Raw genomic sequence first — 18419 nt, forward strand, 5'->3', positions numbered from 1 at the left:
AACTCGAAGACCTTCAACCCCCATTCCCCGGGTCGCGTGCGGAGACTTTCGATTCGACCTAATGCCCGGCGCGAGCCCATCTAAGTTTGCCGAGTTCGCGGACCCTCTGAGGGTGTTTTTAGTCGTCCCTAGGCATCTTCGCCGGTCGATGCTTCGCGAGTAAGATTCGGAAACCCCCCTTCTACTTGGATTTACCTCTTCTAGGTTCAATCGCGTGAGTTTAACCAAACAGGGTCGCGTAGCTAGAGGAATTAGCTGTTCTATACGTAATGGTTCCACGAGCTTACACGAACGCGATCGCGATGCCGAATTCGCGGGCCGGCGATGGACGGGAGCGTCAGATAGCAGCTCGTTCGGAGAAACGCGGTTGGCTACTCTGGCGCTCCGTCGAACGGTCGAAAGAGTTTGGTGACCACCGAACGTGGGAGCGTCACCTATCCGAGGCTTTGCCGTATTTTCCTGACCGGTTTATTTAAGTTGTAGGAGCTGGTAACACCTACAACCGAAAGCGCAGTGGCAATTCTTGGTTTGGGGTAACGCATCGAGGGATGCCTTTCAATGTTACCTTACTTATGGCGGGACCCACGGAAAGGGAATTGCTTGCTTAACTATGTTCTCTTAAGTTCGCCCTTACTCCCTTAAGAGAGTCATAGTTACTCCCGCCAGAAGCAATGGACACTGGAGCCGACGCCGAAGTAAGAATGTGTATGCGTGTATGTGAGTATGTGTGTAAATTTGCGGCATGGTGCGCAATAGGGGTGAGCTCAACCGCCTTGATAGAAAATAACTAATGTAAGAATTAGGAAATGATTTTTGCTAGCGTAGGAGCTAGTTGAGATCGATTGTTAGTGCAATACTAGCCAATTGATAAATATGTTACTAGTGTGGGAACTAGTTAATTGATTTATTTTGCTAGTGTGGGAACTAGCTTATTAGTAATTTTGATCGCAATGATCGTAATAAGTGAATTTATCAATAAATGCAAATGTTAATTAATGTGATATTGTATGAGGAAAACATTGACTAAAGCCGCGTGGCTGATGCAATTCTTATTAACAATGGCGCCTATAACGGCCGCGTGGCGTCACACTAGTTGAATCTACTGTCATCTATTATTTAAATTAATCCACTGACGAATGACTCGACTTTAATTGATTCTATTTGTTAATTTATCAATGAAGTTAATTAATTTTTTCACTTATTTAATATTCAATGCGTTTAAAGAAGATGGAAGATCTGATAGTAGTTTTTAGAGAATCTTTGACAAAGGGTAGTCGTACTAGTACAAATGTCCAAGCACAACTGACTACGACCGACCACGCTGGCCGGCTTCTCTCCCGCTTACCCGAGGTGCGCATGAGCAGCAGCCATGAGCAATCCGATTACTCCCGATTTAGAGCGAAAAGACTCAAAATAAAGCGACAAAGCCCGAAGGCACAACTCATATAAATTCGTATATATATCAGTTTAGCAGCTAAATAGTACTAACAAAGCCGTGATCTGGTCCTGCGGTAAATGTCCTGTTCAGAGAACAGTCAACAATAAAAAAGCCACCTTCGTAGCAGCATGGGTAGATGGCCTCCGCTTCTACAGTTGCTTTGCACCACCTAGTCTCTCTAATGAACAGTTTGAAGACTTCCTTGATCGGCTAACTGAGGACGTAAGAAAACACTTTCCCGTGGCAATAGCTGGTGGCTTCAATTCCTGGGCAGCAGACTGGGGCAGCAAGTTCACTGATACACGTGGAATAGCACTTCTCGAGGCAATGGCCACACTGGACGTGATCCTTCTTAACACCGGTGACACGCCAACGTATACTAAGGGAGAGGCAAACTCAATCGTCGACCTTACATTTGTCAGCAGTTGCTTAGCTCGAAGAGGTTTTCTTTCGAAGGATACCTTCGCAGAATGGTAGCGAGCTACTTCACGAATAGGGTTCTGAAATATGACACGAAGAACGGTATGGAAGTGTACGAAATCTCCGGAGGAGTGCCACAGGGATCAGTTTTAGGTCCTCTGATGGACATGATAAACTTGCAACTAGCCAAGCATAAAACCGAGGCAGTGCTCATTACTAGTAGAAAAACAGTAGAAACCATCAAGTTGAGAGGCGGAGAACAAGAAATAACATCACAACCATCCATCCGTTATCTAGGAGTGATGCTGGATGCCCGACTCAACTTCAAGCAGCATGTGGAACACGTCAGTGTCAAAGCGTCAGTAGTGAGGGCTAGTCTCGCACGGCTGATGCCTAACATCGGAGGCCCAACGCAGAGCAGGAGGCTACTATTGTCATCAGTAGTCACATCAGTGCTTACTTACGGAATATCCATTTGGGATTATGCACTGGAAACCCAAGAATCATGGAGAAAAGCTGGACCAGTATATCGACTGAGTACCCTACGAGTAGCTAGTGTCTTCCGCACTATATCAGAAGAAGCAGTGTGCGTCATTGCCGGAACCCTAGCTCTTAGAGTTCTAGCAGAGGAAAGACGAGCCCTTTACCAACGAAAAAGGTGAACTGCACTGAGCCCCGAAGAACTTAGAAATAAAGAACGGCAGAACAGCATAGGCCGATGGCAACTACAATGGGATACTGCAGAGAAGGGTAGGTGGACGCACCGTCTTATACCTCGGATCGACATTTGGCTTAACCGGAATCACAGCGAGGTCAATTACTATCTTACGCAGATGTTGTCGGGACACGGGTGTTTTCGAGAGTATCTACACCGCTTTAAGCACGATGACTCTTCGGAGTGCCCGTCCTGCCCAGGAGTTGCTGAAGATGCGGAGCACGTCTTCTTTGTATGTCCTCGTTTCGATCCATAACGTAAAGAGTTGGAGAGGATCCTGAACCATAGAATGCAACCAGATTCACTAGTGGAAGCAATGTTGTCATCAGAAGCTGCCTGGAACTCTACCAACACGTTTGCAATAGAATTCCTCAAAGACTTGTGTTCCACAGAAAGAAGAACAAATATCAGAAGATAGAAGGAAGGTAGTTAACACCTTAGCTACTAGAAGGAAGAGCAGTAGCCAGTTCCTCCCCTTCCGAAGTAATGCCTGACGGCGGTTCCCATGAGTGATTAGAGGAAAGAAGGAAAGGGGTTTAGGGTTTAGTGAGTAGGGGCATTGGCGTCGAGTTTTAGTATGACGCTGCGTTGAGTCTTCACATATCCAGGCGAAACAGCTATGCCTGGAATCCGCAGAACGAATTCCCCCCTCTGAAAAAAAAAACACACACACACACACACACATACAGACATAGTGACACTCTTGTGGGAATAGTCAGGGAAGCTTCCTAGGACCTCAAAACGTCGAGATCTGATGAAAACTCAATTTTTGGAAAACAGGGTAAAATCAATAACTTCCCAATTTTAGAAAATTTGCAATTTTCTTAGCAGGAAGTTAAAAATTTTTTCAAAAGTGGTTTTTTCGAAATAACTTTTAAACGACTTAATCGATCAATTCTAAAAAGTTATCAGCTTTTGACCTTAAAAAACCACGTCGATTGCCGCTAATCTGGTCAAAATCAGTCGGTTCCTTCCAGAGATATCGTGCAGGAAAGAAAACCCGAACAAGTGTTTTTTTGTAATTACTCTGAATTCTTTTGTTTGATCACATTAAACTTAAAAATTCTTTATGAAGCTTAAAAAACTGCGTCGAATGCTGCCAACCGCAAGAAAATCAGTTCATTCATTCAAAAGTAATTGCGGTTTTAACACTCAAATAATAATGTTTTATCAAACTTCTATTAGACTTTTGAACTTGAAGAGCTCAGTATAAATATAAACGTCTTATAACTTTTAAACGACTCGGCCGTTCGGATCCAAATAGATCGCGATCCAAAGATTAACATTGCCATTAAACTTTGTGAAAATTTGAATCGATTCGATATGCTAGATCTTGAGAAATCTCAAAAATAAAATTTTCGAAAAATAGTTTTTTTCATATAACTTCTAAACGGCTCTACCGATCAATTCTAAAAACTAATTTGCTTTTAAGTTCAAAAAACTTTGCCGATTGCCACCAGTCTCGTCAAAATCGATTCATTCATTCAGAAATTATTGCAGTTTGAAAATTCAAAAAATACTGTTTTATTAAACTTCTATCAGACTTTTGAGCTCGAAGAGCTCAAAAACTTAAAACAGCTTACTTTATGAACTCAGAGAGCTCGAAATGACACATTAATTATATCTTTGAGCTCGAAGAGCTCAAAAACGTCATAAGTTCAAGAGCGTATTAATGGAATTAGCGATAAGTTGCAGGGATGGCCTTTAGGGTCAACCGTTTTTCTATTTTTTAACTTGCCGCTAAGAAAATCAAACATTTTTAAAAAATCGGGAAGTGATTGGTTTTACTCCGTGTTGCAAAATCGCAACAGATCTCGACGTTTTGAAGCCCTAAGAAGCTTCCCGGACTATTTTTACGATGATGTCCGTATGTCTGTATTTATGTATGTGTGTGTGTGTGTGTGTGTGTGTGTGTGTGTTTGTGTAGGTAAACCTCTTATAACTTCTGAACGGCTTGACCGATTCTCATTTTTCATTTCTTTCTAATATCTTCGAATTGGCTGAACCGATCAACATCAAAAACTAATCAGCTTTTGAGCTTAAAAATCCGCATCGATTGCCACAAAAAACGTCAGAATCGGTTAATGCGTTCGTGAGATATCTCTGTCGAAAAAATTCGAAAAAAGTGTTTTTTTGTAATAACTCAGAAATTTTTTCTCAGATTAATTTTTTTGTTGAAAATTATCCATAGAGCATAAAAAAGTTCATCTATTGCCGCTTAATGCATGCGAATCAATTGAGTCATTAAAAAGTTATAGCAGTTTGAAAATTAAGAAATTCGTGTTTTATCGAACTTTGATAAGATTTTTCAGCTTGAAGAGCTCAAAAGCATAGGAAAGCTATCCCTTCAAGCTCGAAGAGCTCAAAAAGGTCATAAGTAAAATTTTAAGCGCCTAGGTTTGAAATTAGCGGGAAGTTGCCCGGATGGCCTTCAGGGTCTACCGTTTTTTTAATTTTCAACTTTCCGCTAAGAAAATTGAAAATTTTCAAAAATCGGGAAGTTATTGATTTCACCCCGTTTTTCGAAAATCGAGTTTTCATCAGATCTCGACGTTTTTAGGTCCTAGAAAACTTCTCTGACTATTTCCGCGAGGGTGTCACTATGTCTGTGTGTGTGTGTGTAAGCGTGTGTGTGTGTGCGTGTGTGTGTGTGTGTGTTTTTTTTTTTTAGGGGGGGGAATCCCTTTTACGGATTCCAGGCATAGCTGTTCGGCCTGGATATATGGCGACTCGACGCAGCGTCATACTAAAACTCGACGCTTACGCCCCTACCCACTAAACCCTAAACCCCTTATCTTCTTTCCTCTCATCCCTCATGGAAACCGCCGTCAGGCATTACTTCGTGAGGGGAGGATCTAGCTACTGCTATTCCTTCTGGTGGCTAAGGTGTTATTTTTCCTTCCTTCTGGTTTCTGTCATTTGCCCTTTTCCTTTCAATGGAACGCAGCTCTGTAAGCACTTCGGTGGCAAACGTGCTTGTGGCGTTCCAGGCAGCTTCGGATGACAGCATTTCTTCCACTATTGACTCTGGTGTGATTTTCTTGTTCAGGATCTTCTCTAACTCATCACGCTGTGGGTTCAAACGAGGACACTCAAAGAAAACGTGCTCCGCATTTTCAGCAACTCTTGGGCAAGACGGACAGTCTGGGGAATTATCGTGCTTAAAGCGATTAAGGTACTCCCGGAAACAGCCGTGTCCTGACAACATCTGGGTCAGATAGTAGTTGGCCTCGCCGTGATTTCGGTTAAGCCAAACAATTCTTGGTATAAGTCGATGAGTCCATCTTCCCTTCTCCGCAGCATCCCATAGTTGTTGCCATCTTGCTATACTATGTTGTCGCTCTTCAGTTTTCAGTTCTTCAGCGCTCAGTGTAGATGACCTCTTTCGGTGGTATAGGCTCCGTCTTTCCTCAGCTAGGACACTAAGAGGCAGAGTTCCAGAAATGACGCACACTGCCTCCTCGGATATTGTGCGGAAGGCGCTTGCAACTCTCAGTGCACTTAATCGGTAGACCGGTCCGGCTTTCCTCGATGATTCTTGGCTCTCCGGCGCGTCTGCCCGAACGGATATTCCATATGTTAGCACTGATGTGACTACTGACGACAGCAATAGTCTCCTACTCTGCTTCGGGCCTCCAACATTCGGCATCAGTCTTGATAGACTAGTTACCACCGCTGATGCTTTAGCACTTACGTGTTTAATCTGTTGCTTAAAGTTCAGTCGGGCATCCAGCGTCACCCTCAGATATCGGATGAATGGTTGCGATGCGATCTCCTGCTCGCCGACATTCAGCTTGATGTTTTCTACGATCTTTCTGCTGGTGATGAGCACAGCTTCAGTTTTGTGCTTGGCTAACTCCAACTTCATCATCTCTATCCATTGGTTAATCCGGCTAAATGTGATATCGAAAGCCAGATTGATCTCTTCCAAGTGTTTCGCTACAATCACTACCGCTACATCATCGGCATATGCAACAAGTTTCACCTCTGATGGTAATGCAACTCTCAGGAGAACATCATACATGATGTTCCACAGCAGAGGACCCAAAACCGAACCCTGTGGCACTCCTCCGGTTAGTTCGTACTCCCTTGAACCGTATTTTGTGTCATATTTAAAGACTCTGTCTGTAAAGTAGTTTGATACCATTCTGCGCAGGTATCCTGGCACTTCTTTATCTTCGAGAGCTCGCATGATGCAGTCCCAGTTAGCGAAATTAAAGGCATTTTTAATGTCAAAGGCAGCCTCTGAACAATACTTCTTTCTGCCACGTTCCCATCTCTTTCTAGCGATTGCCTTCGTAGCTGTATCGACCACCAGGTTGATCGCATCCAGCGTTGATCGTCCTTTACGGAAACCATACTGGCCTTCTGCTAGGAGTGGATCGACGGCTGCTTCTATTCGTTGGTTCATTATACGCTCTAATATCTTACACTCTAGTATCCAGCATACAGAGTGGTCGGTAGGATGATGGCTCGTCCGGTGGCTTCTTCCCTTTAGGGAGAAGTACAAGTCTTTAATGTTTCCATCTTGTAGGAAAAATCCCTTCTTTGAGGCACGAATCGTAGGTATCTAAGAATAGATTTGGCGCTTCTTTAATAGCTGTTTTAAATGCAATTTTCGGGATTCCATCCAATTCCGGTGCCTCATTATTCCCTACTCGGTTGCACGCCTCCATTAGTTCCTCTTCTGTGACAGACGGAATGTCGTCTCGATTTACTGGCAATGAAGAATAGCCGAACTAACTTTGTCGAGGAAACAACGTAGATACTATTCTTTCCAGGAGCTGTGGACACGTAGGTGATGGCATTGGCTGGCGCTTCAGATGGATCATGACCACCCTATACGGTCTGCCCCATGAGTCCTTTTCTACCTCATTTACGAGTTCCTTCCAACAACGTGTTTTGCTATCTTTGATGGCCTTGTTCAGTTTTCGACGGGCCTTTTTGTATTCTGCAACCAGCTCCGCAGAGTGAGGGCGTCAGTGGCCACGCTGTGATAATCTTCTCTTTTTGTGACAGGCTGTGTGAAGGGCGTTAATCTGATCATTCCACCAGTGCACCGATGGTCTTTTATTGATGCCACGCTTACGGGGCATGCAGGTGTCGCATGCCTGGGCAATTCTCGTCATTAAGTCCTTTGTCTTCTCTACAGCATTTCCTGTGATGATGGTCGAGTCACTGTCTAAGGCTACTACCAAAGCTTCCGAGTCAAAGTCTTTCACTTTTCATACAGCTGCATTAGTTTCTCTAGTTGCGCTTTGAGGGTTTCGGCCAGCCGATATTTCCATAGGGTAATATAAGACCAAGAGGGTAAAAATTGAGAACTTCACTATCTGTACGTTCAACCCGGACACAAAAGCGCCAGTCACCATCCCGACCAAAGATAGTGTCAAATACTTGGGTGTTGAGATTGACTACCTGGCCCGGTGTTCCAAACACATCACCCAGCAGGTCACTAAAGCCAAAAATTCGAGCAGAGCCCTATACAGGCTCTTCCACAGTAGATATCTGAGCGCACGAGCCAAAATTATCTGCTACCTCCTTTTGATAAGACCTATATTAACCTACGGTGCCCCAGTTCTTTGGAACCTGGGCGCAGCCCATATGGAAAATCTAAGAAAACTGGAAAGAGCCTGTCTAAGGGTTGCCCTAAGAAGATATAAATCTATCGAGTCCCAATACACACGAAATGTCAAAAACTTGGACTTATACAACGAGGCGAAAATCCCGAGGATTGATAACTTCTGGCTTAAACTTACTAGGGACTACTTCGCCAAGTTGAAGTCCATAGACAATGATCTAATCCAACGTCTCAGTGTAGTAAGCCCGGCCAAAGCGAAAGAAAACGCCCAGACAGGGTACCTCCAACCACAAGCCTTCACAGTCCTGGACAGACAAGGCGTGATTCAAGATCATTTCAATATGCCTGTTATTTATCATAAAAGCAGACATATGAGTGATAAAAAAATTCTCTGGTCAGAGAGTCAAAATTACACTGGATTAAAATACTCCAAGGCCATCCCAGACCTAGACAAAAACAACTTTTACCGGCTGGACAAAAAGTTCTGGTGGCTAGATCCGAACCCCCCAGACGAAGAAACTAAGAAATCGGCAACTCGAACTCAACAACCCGCGACACAATTAAACACCAAATCAAGGTGTATTGCCCCTGTAAATAGTGAACCATTTGTAAATAATTCCTTAGTTTATAGTGATGAGTTATTTAGTTAGTTTGTAAGTCCTTAAATTACAGAGTAAAGATATGGATTTTTTTTTATATTTTTCCATAAAATCGAAAAATTCTTATCTCACGAACGAGTGGAACTATAGCCTCGGCTGCACCAAAAACAATTATCTCAGAACCAGATTAATATAAAAAAAAACAGTGACTCAAAACTTGTGCGTACCGTAAACTGCGGTCTTTTCTTGTTTAAATGATTTTTTTTATTTTCATTACTCAAAAATTGTATGGCTTTTTTAAATTCTGTTTGTTCAGCCAATCACTCATGTATAAATAATGTAAGGAGTATTATTTTTTTGAATAAACAAACATTTGAACAAAAAAAAAAGGTACCTCTGTAGGCTTTGCGGATCTTGATTGTCTCTGGTGGTATTTCGCAGAGCTGCTTGGTTACCGTATGCAGGACAGCCTGAATATCCTCCTTTGTTGTGGTGTCATCTAGGTCTCGAATCTCGATGTCTTCTTGTGGCCCTTTGCAGATCACTTTGGCCTCCTCCTTAAGAACGTTTGCGATGGTCTGTTGCAGGCCTTTGCCGTAGTCCACGCTCTTTCGCGAAATCGTTATCAGCAAGTCCCCGCTTCTGGTCTTGTTGATCTTGTCCACCGTTGTGCGAACCTGCTCATCAGGGACGTCCTTCTTTATGCGACGCAGAATCTCGGCGTACTTTGCTTTCTCGGCCGGGCGGATGATCAGTGCGTCGGGTCTGATCCATTTGAGTGGTTTTTTGCGCTTAGGCTCCGGCCTGGGCTTCTTTGAAGGCTCCTTTGCGAGCTGTTCTTTGGCTAGCCTCCGTTTCTCTTTCTTTGTGTGGACGTCTTTCCAATCAGTCGCGTCTTTTTTTTCGGCGTTCTGCTTCATCACGTTTTTTGGAGGACTTGGTTTCAAGTCCTTTCTCTTCGTCAATCGCCCATCTACTCCATCTGGGGAGTTTCGGTCCATCCTCTTGATAGACTTGTTGGAAGTATGACCTTCATCTTTAGCATCCGATTCACCGTCACCATCGCCTCCGGTGTCCATTAATTCTTCGATCTCCACAGTAAGTTGACTGCTCTTCTCCGGCGTAAGACGAGGAGTGAGTCGTCGAGGTGACTGCCATTCTTCGTCCAGTTTTTTAAACCTTCGAAGGGCGTTAACTACCCCGGTTGCTTTGACCTTTACCTCTTTATGGATATTGACCTTTGATTGGACAAACTCATGCAGTTCGCTGGTCGGCATTTCGAGGCGGTCCAGCGCTTGCGTCCGCTTCATCTCAGCGTTTGCTGTAATCACTGCATCTTGGGCGTGAAGCCCACTAATACTCTTGTCCTTTTCTTGTTTTTTTGTTTCTTTCATGATTTTGAGTGATACTCCAAAGCAAAAGGTCGTCTCCGAACGCGATGCCTCCGGAAGTGGAGGGGTGATCACTCTTACAGCTATCTCCATTGCAATAAGAGCTTTCGGTCATTGAAGCGGGAAATCTTAACCGCTTTGACGCTGCACCTGCTTCCTTCATCGGCTTCCTCTTGCTCCCGTGGGTGCGGCACATAGATGCTGGGAGTTACCACGTACACCGCGCTATAAGGATCATTTCGCACATCTCTTTCGAGCAGCGTCACCGTATCCGCTTGCGTACGTGATCCTAGGTCAGATGGTGTGACCAACCCTTCCTGCCAAAAGGGGAGTTGTCGTTTTTTACCGCGAGAGCTATTTTATTTCACTCTTACCCTCTGCTCCGAAGATCAACGAGCTTTTTCCGACCCACAAGGATACACGGACGGTGGCTGTTACTCTTTAGCTCCGATGCCTGATTTGGTCCGCAAGGGCTATTTTATTTCGCCCCAATCCGCCGATCTTACGACCGGTTAGGACCCCCCCTATCCGCCACTTGGGGACGCGCCCGGTGGGAGTTTGGCTTCTTCCGACGGGTGTGTGTGTGTGTAACTTACGGGTGTAAGTATGTAAACCTCTTATAACTTTTGAACGGTTAAACTGATTTTATCGTGGTTGGTGCCATTAGAAAGGGCTGGGATAAACTTAGATTTTGAATACTCTTTGGACTGATTTGGACCGATGGATCGCGAAAAATCTAAAAAAATCTTTAAAAAAAAATTTTTTTTTAAATGGTTTTTTTAGAATAACTTTTAAACGGCTTTATTAATCAACTCTAAAAACTTATCAACTCTTAACATCAAGAAACTACGTTGATTGCCGCTAATCTGGTCAAAATCGGTTGATTCGTTTGAGAGATATCGTGCAGGAAAGAAAACCTAAAAAAGTGTTTTTTTTGGAATTACTCCGAAATTTTTAGTTTGACTAATCGAAACTTAAAAATTCTTCATGTGGCTCAAAAAACTGCGTAGAATGCCGCCAACTGCGTAAGAATCGGTTTATTCATTCAAAAGTTATTGCGGTTTAAAAATTCAAAAAATAGTGTTCTATGAAACTTTCATTACACTTTTGAGCTCAAAGAGCTCAAAAGCATAGAAAAGGTATCTTTTTGAGCGTGTAGAGCTCAAAACAGGGCATTGATTGTATTTTTAGCTCGAAGAGCTCAAAAACTTCGTAGGTGCAATTTTAAGCTCCCAGGTATTAACGGAGTTAGCGGGAAGTTAAAGGGATGGCCTTTAGGGTTAACCGTTTTCCTAATTGTTTTTTTTTGTTTTTAAAAACATTTTCACGAATTTCCATGTTTAGTAAAATTTTAAATCTATTTATTCAATTCTATATCAACGAATTGTAAATAATATAAGTGTTAATTTTTTTTATCAAAACACCGTATTAAGTAACAGAAATTAAAGTCGTAATGCTTTATTACCGAATAGGATTAGCTTACAAGAATGTTGGGATTTTTATCTATTAATCCGAATCGGTCGAATGGTGTAGGGCTTGAGATATTAGCCTCGAAAGTGTGCTGCTGGGTTCGAATCTTAGTTAAGATAAATACGATTATCACTTGATTTCTCTTGTCAGCAATAATTAGGTCTACATAAGGTCACAAACTTCATCAGTTACTTTTATCATCTGTTCACAGATGACCATCTCTAGTGTCTGTATCTGAGGTACATGGGAAGTATTTTAGCTGCTCTTAACAGTTGTCGGATTCATGGTTATCTCCGCCACATTTGTTGCTACATTTGCTTTTGTTCGGTCTTTTGCAGGTGCTTGTGAGTCGCCCATATCCAAGGCATCTGTGACTTCAAGTTATTCTAGCGATCGGTCGGATGTGAATGTTGACCCATTTGATCACTATGCATCTCCTTTTGAAAGCCTTGATTGCGTTTGATTTATCAATTTCGCAAAAAACTGCCTGTTGGTCTCTCAGGCTGATTGTTGTTAGGTTAACGTCGCATTTGAGTGCTTTACGTACGTCAATTTCTGTATAAACTCCATCGAGCTCGAGGATTTCAATCGTCGTCGTAGCCATCAATGTTTTAACCCTACGGATGCTTGTGATAGCAGACCTGACCTTATTGGTAGACGCGGTGCTGTCTTTGGTCGTGCGGCCCATTTACAATAGTACACCTCCATTTTTTACTTGTCCGATAGACTTTATGTCTACTCAAATCTCCATCGAATTTACTTTGTTTTCGATCTCCTTGAGGAGATCTGCACAAGTTCATAGATGCTGTATCAATGGACTGAGCTTTGTGTGTGTGTGTGTGTGTGTGTGTGTGTGTGTGTGTGTGTGTGTGTGTGTGTGTGTGTGTGTGTGTATGTGTGTGTGTGTGTTCTAGATAATGTTATCAGTAGTGTGGGATTTCTACCTATTACTCCCTGTGCTACAGGGGGTCCGAAGTTATTCATTGTCCGACTGATTTCTCTATGAAATTTTATCCGTTATAAGGCACCGCCTGTAGGTAGCGATTTTGTTTTAGTCTTTATCTCTCTGCATCATGTTGAGCGCTTCGTATATAATTGCTCCAGTGTTTGATCTAAAATTTTTCCAGCAGTCGCACTCGAAAAATTTCCGCTGGGCGTCATCAGCTTTGTCTGACCAGTATTCGCACATTGGAGTACAATGCAGGTCAAATTTATGTAGGTACCGATAACAAGAGATATGATCTGTCAGCACCTAGATCAAAAAAGTCCGTCTTACCGTGGTTTCGATTAAGCCAGTTTCCGATGTTAGGTATCAGGAGAGCTGCCCATATACTCTTGCTGCATGTCTTTCATCGGTCTTCTCATTGTTTGAGCGTTTTCGCCTTCAATCTTGCTCTGGCCTCGTTCAAGTTGTCATTTTTGGTTTGAGGTCGTAGAGCTTTGCCCTTTCAAATGCTAAAAGGTCGAAAGGTGTAGCCCCCGCTTTAACTAGTACAGCTGTCTAAGAGACCGTGCAGTAAGCACATGTTATCACGAGGGCCCCTCGTCGTTGTACTGTCCCTGTTTAACGACGACAGGTCTTCTGCTTCAGAATATCCGCCCATAGTACTTCCGCTTTATTGATCAGGATTGAGTCAACCACTACGAGAAAAACTCTTTTCGGTATGTGGTCCCATGGTGTTGGTTATGATCTTTAATAAGCTGGACACTGTCTTGCTGTCTTTTATGCATGCACTTTCAAGATGTTCACGAAAGAACAGCTTTTCGTGCATCGTCACGCTCAGACATCACAGTGTTCTTGTTGATGTCAAAGATGTTTTGTCAACATCTACCTTAAAGGGATTAAGAAATCATCTCTAGCGCATCAACACAAACATCTCCGTTTATAACTCAGCCACTTCCAGCTGTTGTTGTTTGAGCCAGTCCTCTACTTCGCGCGGGCGTGTGTACGCATGATGTGATAAACATTTAAACATCTCACAAATTTGTACGGGAATTGAAAAGCAAGGATATCTGAAAAGGCCTCGATGAACTCAGATTTTTTTTCAATTTTGATTGAATCAACACAGTAGATTCTGAAGAAACCTCGAGATTTGAGTTTTTTATTTTGTTAGAAATAAAATTTTTTCTTTATCTTCTACTCAACAAACAAAGTCAATTACCAGAAATTGCGTCAAAGCCGACTGATTCGTTCGGCAAATATTGTAGTCGAAAGAAATCTTGAAATAGTTTTTTTTTTTCAAATAATTGAAAAATCTTTGTCAAATCAATTTCTATTGCATTGGATGTTATTGGTAAGCTTACAAAACTGCGCCGATTGCTGAAAATTGCATAAATCTAGGTTAGTTTATTCAAGAGATACTCTAGCTCGATTATGTTCAAGAGAGTGTTTACTGAATCCAAACTGGACTTTCAAGCTCGAAAGGTTAGAAAGCGTAAAATAATTCTATCTTCGAGCTTCGAATATCAAAATAGTCATTAAATGATGTTTTTAAGCTTAACGAGCTTGGAATTTGGAGCGATTTGCATTTAAAATTAGCGGCAAGTTGCAGGGATAGGAAATAGGTTCAACCGTTTTACTAATTTTTTTTTTTTATTTATTTAGCATGGAGAGTGGAACGGAAATGCAGCGGCTTCTGAAAAATCACAAAATTTAATACTTGGAAATGAAGCGAATAACAATTTTGCCGACATCACCAGGTAATATTTTTTTTTCTTATTTTCAAAATTTAACATTAGTCTTTAGCTATACATCTAAGCATAAGTTGGGTAAGGCACATTTATTTCAATTCTACTTCCAAAAATTTATCAAGATTGTGATGTATAAAAACTTAGTCATAGGTAATATATAATGAATAATGCTTCATTCTTACATTTATTAAGGTAGTTTAGAAAAACAAAGATTTTTGTGTTTCAGTAACAGGCTTAAAAGTTTAGTTTCGACTTAACAATAAGCTCGTGAGAATATGAGCTCTTGCTTTTAATATTAAGATTATCCTGTAACGAGTTTTTTTGCCTGTTCAATGGCCCCTTAATTAATTTAATGAAATATAACAATACCTAGCAAAAATGATTCTAAATTAACAAGGGCGCCACCAGGATTTTGTATCTCGGTTCCTGGAACCGGAAACCAGAGCTGAGCTTATAATCTACAGGGAGAGAGAGTGGAGGAAGGTGATCTGAAAGAAATAAATTTTTATTTAACAATTTATCGATATTTATTAACCATATAGAATAACAAATGGTGATCACTCATGTACTCACACTACAATTAACAACTTAAGACTACAGCCTAACTAACGGCTGACCAGGACCTCTTAAAACTAACAGCCTAACTAACGGCTGACCAGAACTTCTTAAAATTAACAGCCTAACTAACGGCTGACCAGGACCTCTTAAAACTAACAGCCTAACTAACGGCTGACCAGGACCTCTTAAAATTAACAGCCTAACTAACGGCTGACCAGAACTTCCTAGATAACAGCGAAACTCTCCGCAAAGAGACTAATCGTATGCAAAGGAACGCTGTTAACACTCACACACACATAACCCACGCTTCTTCACACACATAACCCACGCGTCTTCACACACACACTGACTCTACTTTACTTTTTACTTCCGAACTTATAAAATTGAACTCCAAAACTTACAACGTTAACTTTACTACAATTTTTCCAGTCATTAGCTCGCAATTAAAATCATAAACAATTTCCACTATTAATAAAACAGAATCTTCAATAACTTCGGATTAAAGCGACGCCTAAGCTTCTTCCAAAATTAACACGAGTTTAATACTCAACATTAAATAAATTTTTAAGAACATTCGACGTAAAATTTTACCCTAATTTCAACTCGTAATTTTATTTCTTAAATCTTTAATAAATTCTTGAGAATACTCTTTATAAAATTCTAACTAATTTTCTAGGACTTAATCCATGGGTAATTCGATCTCAATGGCGTCGAAACTCAGTAACCGATTCTCAATAAATAAAATATTTTTAAATAATTTCCAATAACAAATTATATTAATAAATGATAATTCAATTGTTATAAATTGTAATAATAGTCAAATTGTTACTTTTATATTCTCTGCGTAATAAAATTTACAAGGAATTTTTGCGCTCAAAATGGACGCCGTCGTTCGTAACTGCGTAGCAAATATGACCTCAGGTGTGCGACCGACGCTTGACCGGTCGTGAGTCACCGATTGGAATAATTCTCGATATTCAAAAATTAAATTAATGTTTTATTAATGAAGTAAATTTATTTAAACCAATCTTAAGATGTTCATAATTATGAACTGGCCAAATTAATAAATTAATTACTCACGAATTCAAACCCAAGAGGTCTAGAACATTCTTCGGGTATAAGATCCCCAAGAAGAATGCTCACAATGCTAACGAATAAGATTTAATCACAATTAATTATTTATTTATTTATTATTTGGCAAAATATTATAAACAATTGAATTATCAAAAATTTGATTTAATAATGAGAAGTAGTAAAATTGATGAGCCAGGTATACGACCCCTTTGGCTCATCAAAAATGTGAAAGTCTCAATACCTGGTTAAATTTGTGCTGAGGAAACTCTTTGTTCAAAACTGGCTTCCTTCTTGGACTTTTTGGCTGCTGATGTTGTTGAAGTGAGCACTGCACTACTTCTAACTCACCGCAGCTACGCGATCAGCCAAGAAACCTCAGACTTACCCCCACTTAACGCTGATGGGTCCCGAAGACCGAGACGCGCTAGTGCTACGTCGAATAATTATCATGCGTGATCGGTTTTACCGATACAGGGTTAATTATCCTGTTACAATCCGCATTGCAGTTTTCGATTTTTCACAAGAACAACACGGAAAAAATTTTTTTTTCTTCTTTCGATTTTTATAACTCACCAAACAAAAATTATAAAGACAAATCGTTAGAACGGTTTTGTAGAAAATCGAACGCTCTACAAAAAAAAAGTGCCATTCGGTAGCCGAAATGAAAGTAGATTTTCTATTTATATAAATTTACCACCCTTATAATTTGAAAATTCCAATTATTTCCACATAATTCATCTATATTGTAAAGAAGACACGAATTTACCCAAGTCCGCTGAGATCTATTTTTTATATATCTAGATTATTATTATTATTATGGCTAGTAAGTTGGCGTCGGTCTGCGCGCCGCTCGACGGCGCATACGACTCCTCTCCCCTTCACTCTCTATACTTTTTACCTTGATATCTTGTACTCTTGGCGGTACTACGTGCTGTCACGTGCATATACGTTATAATTATTCTTTTACGTTCTATTTTGTATTATTACAATATTGTTAATTATTCAAGATAACTTATTATCATTTATCAATTATTTAGAAGTTGAATAATGATTCGTTTAGATTATTTAATATAAAACTTTTGTGTTAAACTAATTCACTTCCTCACAAGTTATTGAGGCCCAGTGCACACTTACACAGCGTTTGTGATTTTATTTATTAAAAATACAATAAGTTTTGTGAAAGTGATTTATTGTAAGGTAAGAGTATTTATGAACATTACTTTAGAAAATAAAATCTACAAAAATAAAATAAGAAGATGAGACGAAATTAATATATGAGTGAGTCATGCATGCACCTAAAAGATAAAACGAAATAAATTCGTATTAATAGACGATCAATTTAGACAACTTAGAAAAAATTGACAAATATTTATTTGTTTTATTAAATAAATTTATAGATTTCTGAAAATAATTTTCAGTATATTAGATTGTGACAAAGAGATTAACATTGAGTAGATTATCTTTTGTTTTATGATGAAATAACTGGTGAAGCCGGTAGGCGCGAAAAATTTCAAGATGTTGGACAACAGCGTCATCATAATCACAGTATATAAAAATCACGTGTACTACAACAATATTTTAGATTACAATGTTTTAAGATGATTTAAATTAAATTTTAAATTTAATTATGAATCTTAATAAATTCTGAAATAAAACAAAAATGTATTTGGACATGTCATTAATATTGATCAATATAAAATACATATCAAAATATTTCGGTAACTTGAGATATGCGATGCTTGCGTTCGGCATCAAGTATCTTATAGTTTGTGAGGTTGTTTTGTTTGCATAATATATCCCGAGTGTGTGCGTGATCAACTGCCTTCAACGTTGTTTCATTGCTGTGCGTGAAACTGTACGTTGAAATAGGTGTGCATACTCGAGGTGGTGCTGTGTAGATGATCAAACTTGCGTTTCAAATTGAAATGAATTGCAGTGCGTTCATTTTAATTTAGAAGCACGAAACAGAATTAATTATGAAGAGTATCTGGTATTAGACGAATAGAATTTTAGAATATTAATAATAAGAGATAGATGAAAAATTATTAATTAGATGATAAATTATTAATTAAATGTATAATTAATTAAATTTAAATTCTGCTTCATAAAATCCGAAATAGATGTCAGAGTCGGAAGAAAAGGCTCAACTGGTCGACTATGACAGCAACGGAAGTTTTGAGAAAACATCATCTGATTTAGAGAATGTAAGACAAGATCCAATTTTAAAAATCAAAATTGAGAAAAATATGGATACCCTTCATAGTCTGTCACAATTCCGCAAGGGATTAATTTATACAACAGATAATGACAATGCAGGACCATCAAAAACAACTGATGAGAATAAAGATGAACAAGAGTTACAGGTTAAGATGAATAATTTCTCAACACCTGTCAAACCACACCAGTCGACAAGTAAGTATTAACTATAGAATAATTTAGAAGCTGTAAACTAAACTAGAAGATACACTCTAAGAAGTATAAA

General features: G+C 40.1%; 1 protein-coding gene across 2 annotated transcripts in view; it reads left to right on the forward strand.

Moving 5' to 3' along the window:
- LOC123268101 (neither inactivation nor afterpotential protein C-like) overlaps positions 1-18419 on the forward strand; it is a 599151-nt gene that overhangs the window by 423567 nt on the left and 157165 nt on the right. For both annotated transcript variants that reach the window (XM_044732982.1, XM_044732983.1), the window contains one exon: positions 14220-14314. In XM_044732982.1, the coding sequence (XP_044588917.1) occupies positions 14220-14314 (95 nt within the window). The remainder of the gene's footprint in view (positions 1-14219; positions 14315-18419) is intronic.

Source organism: Cotesia glomerata, linkage group LG6 (genome assembly GCF_020080835.1).
Source record: "Cotesia glomerata isolate CgM1 linkage group LG6, MPM_Cglom_v2.3, whole genome shotgun sequence".
Lineage (NCBI taxonomy): Eukaryota > Metazoa > Arthropoda > Insecta > Hymenoptera > Braconidae > Cotesia > Cotesia glomerata.